At 47.7% G+C, this 7963-nt stretch overlaps 1 protein-coding gene across 1 annotated transcript in view; it reads left to right on the forward strand.

Annotated features, from left to right (window-relative positions):
- The first annotated feature begins 5013 nt into the window (after window positions 1-5013).
- Window positions 5014-7963, forward strand: part of NDUFA6 (NADH:ubiquinone oxidoreductase subunit A6) — a 4637-nt gene continuing 1687 nt past the window's right edge. The window contains exons 1-2 of the mRNA XM_037731982.1: window positions 5014-5239; window positions 7868-7963. Coding sequence (XP_037587910.1) covers window positions 5101-5239; window positions 7868-7963 — 235 coding nt within the window. The 5' untranslated portion in view covers window positions 5014-5100. The remainder of the gene's footprint in view (window positions 5240-7867) is intronic.

Here is a 7963-nt window from a genome sequence, read left to right on the forward strand (position 1 = left end):
AAAAAAAAAAAAAAAAAAAAAAAGCCTAGCCAAAAGGTCATATAGTGTATGACTTCATTTATATATTCTTGAAATGTTAAAATTATAGAAATAGCAGAGCAAGGTGGCTCACACCTGTAATCTCAACACTTTGGGAGGCCAAGGTGGGAGGATTGGTTAATCCCAGGAGTTCAAGACCTGCCTGGGCAACATGGTGAGACCCAGTCTCTACAAAGTAATACAAAAAAATTAGCTGGACATGGTGATATGTGCCTATTGTCCCAGCTACTTGGGAGGCTGAGGTGGAAGGATCTCAAGAGGAGGCTGCTGGTGAGCCAAGATTGTGTCACTGCACTCCAGCCTGGGCCACAGAGCAAGACGCCTCTCAATGGCTTTACTGTGACATAATTTACATACCATAAAATATGTCATTCACCCATTTTAAGTGTACAACTCGATGAATTTTAGTATATTTTAAAAGTTGTACACTATCACCACAAACTAATTTTAAAGAATTCCCATCAGCCTTAAAAGAAACCTTGATGGGCACGGTGGCTCACACTTGTAATCCCAGCACTTTAGGAGGCTGAGACAGTCGAATCACCTGAGGTCAGGAGTTTGAAACCAGTCCCGCCAACATAGCGAAACCCTGTCTCTACTAAAAATACAAAAATTAGCCAGGCATGATGGTGCACGCCTGTAATCCCAGCTACTTGGGAGGCTGAGGCATGAGAATCGCTTGAACCCAGGAGTCAGAGGTTGCAGTAAGCCAAGACTGCACCACTGCACTCTAGCCTGGGCAACAGAGTGAGACTCCTTTGTCTCCATCAACCCCCCAAAAAAGGAAACCTTGTGCCTTTCACATTCACTCCCCATTTTCACTCTCAGCATCTGATCATCATTCGTCTACCTCTGTCTCTACAGATTTTTATTTTCTGGAATCCTTTACAAAAACAGAATAATATGATATGTGCTATTTGTGTTTAGCTTTTTTCATTTAGCGTTTTTCAGGGTTCATCATTGCTGAAGAGTATCCATTATATGGAGACACCACATGTATTAGGCCCTTCTTGCACTGCTATAAATACCTGAGGCTGGGTGATTCACAAAGAAAAGAGGTTTAGGCAGGGTACAGTGGCTCATGCCTGTAATCCCAGCAATTTGGGAGGCTGAGGTGGGTGGATCACTGGAGGTCAGGTGTTCAAGATCAGCCTGACCAACATGGTGAAACCCCATCTCTACTGAAAATACAAAGATTAGCCAAGTGTAGTGGTTGGCGCCTGTAATCCCAGCTACTCGGGAGGCTGAGACAGGACAATCACTTAAACCCGGGAGGTGGAGGTTGTAGTGAGCTGAGATCATGCCACTGCACTCCAGCCTGGGCAACAGAGCAAGACTCTCTTAAAAAAATAAAAATAGGCCGGGCGCGGTGGCTCACGCCTGTAATCCCAGCACTTTGGGAGGCTGAGGCGGGTGGATCACGAGGTCAAGAGAGCAAGACCATCCTGGTCAACATGGTGAAACCCCGTCTCTACTAAAAAACTACAAAAAATTAGCTGGGCATGGTGGTGCGTGCCTGTAATCCCAGCGACTCAGGAGGCTGAGGCAGGAGAATTGCCTGAACCCAGGAGGCGGAGGTTGCGGTGAGCCGAGATCGTGCCATTGCACTCCAGCCTGGGTAACAAGAGCGAAACTCCGTCTCAAAAAAAATAAATAAAAAATAAAAAATAAAAATAAAAATAAATAAAAAAAGAGGTTTCATTGGCTCAGAGTTCGGCAGGCTGTGCAAGCATGGCTCCAGCATCTGCTCCTGGTGAGGTCCTCAGGAAGCTTCCAATCACAGCAGAAGAAAAGGGGGAGCAGGGATGTCACATGGTGACAGCAGGAGCGAGAGAGTAAGGGGGGAGATGCCACACACCTTTGAACAACCAGATTGCACATGAACTCACTCATCACCAAGGGGATGGTGCTGAGCCATTCATGAGGGATCTGCCTCCAAGACCCAAGCACCTCCCACCAGGCTTCAACTCCAACACCAGGGATGAAATTTCGACATGAGATTGTGGAGGGGACAAATATCCAAACTGTATCACCACATTTTGTGTTTTGATTTTTTGTCACGCAAAACTGTACTGGAGTACAGTGCTAGGTTAATAGTTTATGGCAGCCCTGAACTCCTGGGTTCAAGCAAATGTGTAATAACATGTATCCACCACTCATCCAGAGTAATTTCACTACCTGAAAAATTCTCTGTGCATTTCTCCCCACTCCGAGTCCCTGCCAACCAAAGATATTTTTACTGTCTCCACAGTTTTGCCTTTTCCAGAATGTAACATAGTTGGAATCAGACAGTATGTAACTTTTTCAGATTGGCTTCTCTCACTTAGTAATGCATTTAAGGTTTCTCCATGCCTTTTCATGGCTTAACAGCACATTTCTTTCTAGTGCTGAATACAGTCCATTGTCTGGATATGCCATAGTTTATTTATCCATTCACCTGTTGAAGGACATCTTGGTTGCTTTCAAGCTTTGGCAATTACAAATGAAGCTGCTGTAAACATCCATGTGCAGGTTTCTGTGTGGACATAAGTTTTCAGCTCATTTGGGTAAACACTAAGGCGTGCAATGGCTGGATCTTATGACAGGGGTATGTTTAGTTTTGTAAGAAAGCCAAATTGTCTTCCAAAGTTGCTGTACCATTTTGCATTCCTACCAGTAAAAAGAGTTCCTGTTGCTTCACCTCCTCACCAGCATTTGGTGTTGTCACCCTTGCCCATTTTTTAATTTGGCTATTTGTCTTTTCACTATTGAGTTGTAAGAGTTTTATATCTCCTAGATACAAGTCTCTTATGGAACATGTGATTTGCAAAAATTTTCTCCCAGTTTGCGGATTGTTTTAGAAGTCTTTTCTACTATTTCCTTTTTTTTTTTTTTTTTTTTTTTTTTTTTTTTTTTTTTTTTTTTTTTTTTTTTTTTTTTTTTTTTTTTTTTTTTTTTTTTTTTTTTTTTTTTTTGAGACAGGGTCTCACTCTGTCGACCAGACTGGAGTGCAGTGGCACAGTCTCAGCTCACTGCAATCTCCACCTCCCAGGCTCAAGTGATTCTCCTGCCTCAGCCTCCCTAGTAGGTGGGATTACAGGTGCGCGCCACCACGCCCAGCTAATTTTTGTATTTTTAGTAGAGATGAGGTTTCACCATGCTGGCCACACTGGACTGGAACTCCTGAGCTCAGGTGATCCACCCGCCTTGGCCTCCCAAAATGCTGGGATTACAGGTGTGAGCCACTGCGTCCCTTTTTTTTTTTTTTTCCAGTGAAAAGGAATGTTAAACACAATGAATTTATTATGATAGTGGGTACTTCTGAAGGAGGCAGGCGCACAGAGGCGTTAGAATCACACAGAAAAATATCATGGTATAGGTGTTGTGAGAGTCAGAAAACCGACTTTTAGTCTTTGTGCCTCAGTTTTCTCATCTATAAAATGGGTATATTGGCTGGGCACAGTGGCTCACACCTGTAATCCCAGCCCTTTGCTAGGCTGAGGCGGGCATATCACTTGAGGTCACCCTTTTCTACTAAAACACAAACTACCTCTACTAGAGGTCACCTGTCTCTACTAAAATACAAAAATTAGCGGGGCATGATGGTGCGCACCTGTAATCCCAGCGATTCAGGAGGCTGAGGCCGGAAAATCGCTTGAACCTGGGAGGCGGAGATTGCAGTGAGCCCAGATGGCGCCATTGCACTCCAGCCTGAGCAACGGAGCAAGACTATCTCAAAAAAATAAATAAAATGAAAAGAGTATATCAACACTTATCTAACTGGTTGTTGGGAGGCTTAGACAAGTTAATACCTAAAGAACTAGAGAATACCGGCTACTAAGGACATCTAAGGACACTTTATGTAAACCTTTACTGTTACAGCTTCTTAAGTTGGTACTGAGGTTCGAAAGCTTCCATTTTACCATTATGCTTTTAAATTTACATATGTTACATGCTTTCTTTTGTATAGCTCACTTGAGTAAAGTACATCTGGTTTTTTAACCCTTCAAAATGGGAAAGTTTGGACTAGATGCAGGGTAAGCTCAGCCCTGGCCCCTGGCCCCTTCCCCAATACTCACAGACTCCTGTCAATTGCACCTTCAGAAAAAAGCCGAGACTCTTAGGCAGGAGTCAGGCGGTGGGGGTGGGGGTGGGGGTGGGGGTGGGGGTTGGGGGGATCTGTCCCGTGACCCGGACTCTGGGCCACCTCAGTTTCCTCACCTGTCAAACGGGGACTCTGGCGGTACCTACCTGACCTATGAGAGCGGAGAACACGAAGGTATCTTGCCCACGGTCTGCCCTGTGGTTAGCCGTCCTTTTTTCCTTTACACTTCTAGGCTCCTCTTGATGTTTACATAACCTCAGTGGGAAAACGCCGGCGAAGAGACACCCAGAATGGACGCTCTAAGGTTCCTTCCAGCTTCCAAATTCTGGACTGGTTTTCAGCGATCCAGGGCTCGGGGTGCGAATGTCCCTGCCCACGATGGGGCTGTCGTTACAGCCTTCCTCCCGGGGCTCTGGAGACGCGCCAGCGTTTTAACGCCTCTTCGGCGCTAAGGAAGAGTTGGTTTACAGAAAAGTAAGTATATCCTGGCCCTGGGGAAGGTCGCCAGGCGACAGGGCCAGCGCCACTGCAGCCCAGGCGCCATTATCTGCCTCAGCCGCCACCTCGGGTGCCCGCCTCGAGGAGGTTCTTCGAGGCCTGTGCGCCCACGGACGCTACCAGGACGCGCTGTAGGAAGCCGGACACCCGGACGCCGAGGGAAGCCCCGCCGCCGCTCCGCTTACCCAGCGCCAGCGCCAGACCCAGCAACCACCTTGCGGCGGCGCCGGCACGTCAGAGCGACAGCTGGGCTGCCCAATGGCCAAGCGGGGCTTCTGTAAATGAGCTTGCGCAGCCCCATCACCCGCCCACCTAGGAGAGATGCTTCCTAGCCAATCGGAGAGCCTTAGAGTCATCCTCCCGCCCACCCAGCACAGAGGCGGGACGTCTCTCCTTAGCCAAAGAGAAGAGACTTTCGCCCTCGGGCCGCCCGCGCTGCTCGCGAAGGGGCGGAGTTGTGGAGTGGATGTTTTGGCAAGATGGCGGGGATCGGCGTCCGCCGAGCTGCGACTGCTGCCAGCACCTCTGTGAAGCCCATTTTCAGTCGGGACATGAACGAGGCCAAGCGAAGAGTGCGCGAGCTCTACCGCGCCTGGTATCGGGAGGTGCCGCACACTGGTGAGAGGTAGCGGCGCACGTGGGGATCCGGAGGCCGCCGCTCAAGGTCGTAGCCACCCGGACCGGGATTTCTCACGGGCCGACCTCAGGAGAAGCGACTGCGGGTGCTTTAGGGGAAGAGGGTCACCCGAGCCTGCCTTGGGCCGGACCCGGCATCCGTACGGCGCCTTCGGAGCTTTGATTTCTTTTGTCCCCGTAGATGTTACCGAGCCGCTGGGCGGGAGGACGAGGACTGTCAGTGACACAGTTATTTTGTAGGTGAGGCAGCGGAGGCACGGAGAGGCGAAGTGGTGTGCCCTGGGCCCAAACCGAGCCACTGGTGTACCTGGAACCCCAAGTCTGGAGCTGCAGAGTATGATTACAGATGCCCGTTAGATTTTTTGTTTGTTTGTTTGAAACTGAGTCTCACTCTGTCGCCGAGGCTGGAGCGCAGTGGCACGATCTCGGCTCACTGCAGCCTCCACCTCCTGAGTTCAAGAGATCATCCTGCCTCAGCCTCTCGAGTATCTGGGACTACAGGCATGTGCAAGCACACCGGGCTAATTTTTGTATTTTTAGTAGAGACGGGGTTTCATGGTGTTGGCCAGGCTGGTCTCGAACTCCTGACCTCAAGTGATCTGCCCGCCTTGGCCTCCCAAAGTGGGGATTACAGACCTGAGCCACCTTACCCGTCACCGTTAGGTTTTATAAGCAAAGTGGCCATAGGATCTCAGCGGTCATTCATTTCCCACTCCCCTCACAGAAAAATGAACTGAACCACAGAAGGGAGGTGACTTTCTCAAGAGTCCCTTTTCCAGTCCCTCCAGCTGAAATGGCCTCACTTCCCTCCAGTTTCCCAAACCTCGCTCCCAAACTCTACCTGCCTCTAGTATTCCTTGAATTCTTCCTCCTCCCCGCTGCTGGCCTGCTCCCTGCTAACCCCTCCCTCAGGTGGCAGAACCCGTCCGTTAGTCTGAAGCATTTGTGTATAGGCTCCCAGAGTGCAGAAGCTGTTTTCCCACCTCGGTATCCCTCTCAGTGCTGCCCACTGTACTGCATGAAAGAAGGGTTGGGGAAAATTCCGTCTAAACTGTCAAGGGTAGTACAGATGTCAAGGACTGTCAATATTTTGTTATTTTCTTTATTTGACTTGATGTTTGTTACTGTTGTTTTTCGTTTGTTTTTTGAGACTGAGTCTTGCTTTTGTCCAGACTGGAGTGCAGTGGCACGATCTTGGCTCACTGCAACCTCCGCCTTCTGGGTTCATGCAATTCTCCTGCCTCAGACTCCCGAGTAGCTTGGGACTACAGGCGCTCACCACCATGGCCAGCTCATTTTTTTTTTTTTTAAAGATGGGGTTTCACCATGATGGCCAGGCTGGTCTTGAACTCCTGACCTCAGGTAATCCACCCACCTCGGTCTCCCAAAGTGCTAGGATTACAGGTGTGAGCCACCTCGCCCAGCCTAAAACCTAATTTTCAAAAGACATCCTTACGCCTCATCCAAAGTTCCAGGTCACTGCGTCTTTGCCGTTATTTTAGGAGCTTAATCAGGGGTTGTTGAATATTATGATTTTATGGTTATTGTCCTAGCTGGCTGTCTCTCCAGTCAGAATGTAACAACTAGACAAGTGGACCTACATCATCAACTTTGCTTCCACCAAGTAACCTAAGATGGTATTAACTGCTTGTTGGATTGAAGCCTCCCTGACCTGTGTAACCCCCTAGCAGTTCTCCCTCAACGCAAAGTTTGTATAGTAATTAATAGCCTAGGCCACATCATTTTACATTATCAATTTCAATCCTGTTTTCTTTTGCTGATTGTTCCATATAAAAATAATGCTACTACAAAAATTAGCTGGGTGTGGTGGCACGCACCTATGGTCCCAGCTACTCGGGAGGCTGAGGCAGGAGAATTGCTTGAACCCAAGAGGCAGAGACTGCAGTGAGCAGGGATGGAGCCACTGCACTCCAGCCTGATGACAGAGCAAGACTCCGTCTCACTAAAAAAAAGCTTATGTCTATTGAGAGCTTATGCCATGTTAGGCATTATTGTGAGCATTTTGCATTGTCTCATGAAATCTCCATCAGAGTTATATGTGCTGTTATTGTCTTCATTTCATTGATAAATACACTCAGCCAGGCACAATGGCTGACACATGTAATCCTAGCAACTTGCTGGGGGGCTGAGAGACAGGAGCATCGTGGGAGCCCAGGAGTTCAAGGCTGAAGGGAGCTCTGATCATACCACTGCATTCCAGCCTTGGCAACAGAGCAAGACCCTGTCTCTTAAAAAAAAAAAAAAAAAAAAAAAAAAAACACTCAGGCACAAGAAAGTTAACTTACAGAGGATCATACAGCTAACAGAGTTGGGATTTAAACCCAGGTTGTTCAAACTTTTGAACAATGCTTTACTGCCTCTTCCCAAAAATTCCGTGGTCTTTCTCCCCAAACAAAATAATAAATTCCTTGAGAGCAAAGGCCATGAATCACAGGTCACCTAGCCTAGGGTCAGGCTAATTTTTAATGAAGGAATGGTGGGCGACCTGTATGTGTTCAATGAATATCCGTTGATATTTTTTTAAAATATGTTTTAAAAAACATGTTTTAGCCGTACAATTTCTACCCTGAATCATGTTTTTCTCTCTAGTGCACCAATTCCAGCTGGACATCACTGTGAAACAGGGACGAGATAAAGTCAGAGAAATGTTTATGAAGAATGCCCACGTCACAGACCCCAGAGTGG

This window comes from Cebus imitator, unplaced genomic scaffold, assembly GCF_001604975.1.
Source record: "Cebus imitator isolate Cc_AM_T3 unplaced genomic scaffold, Cebus_imitator-1.0 Scaffold435, whole genome shotgun sequence".
NCBI classification, from domain to species: Eukaryota; Metazoa; Chordata; class Mammalia; order Primates; family Cebidae; genus Cebus; species Cebus imitator.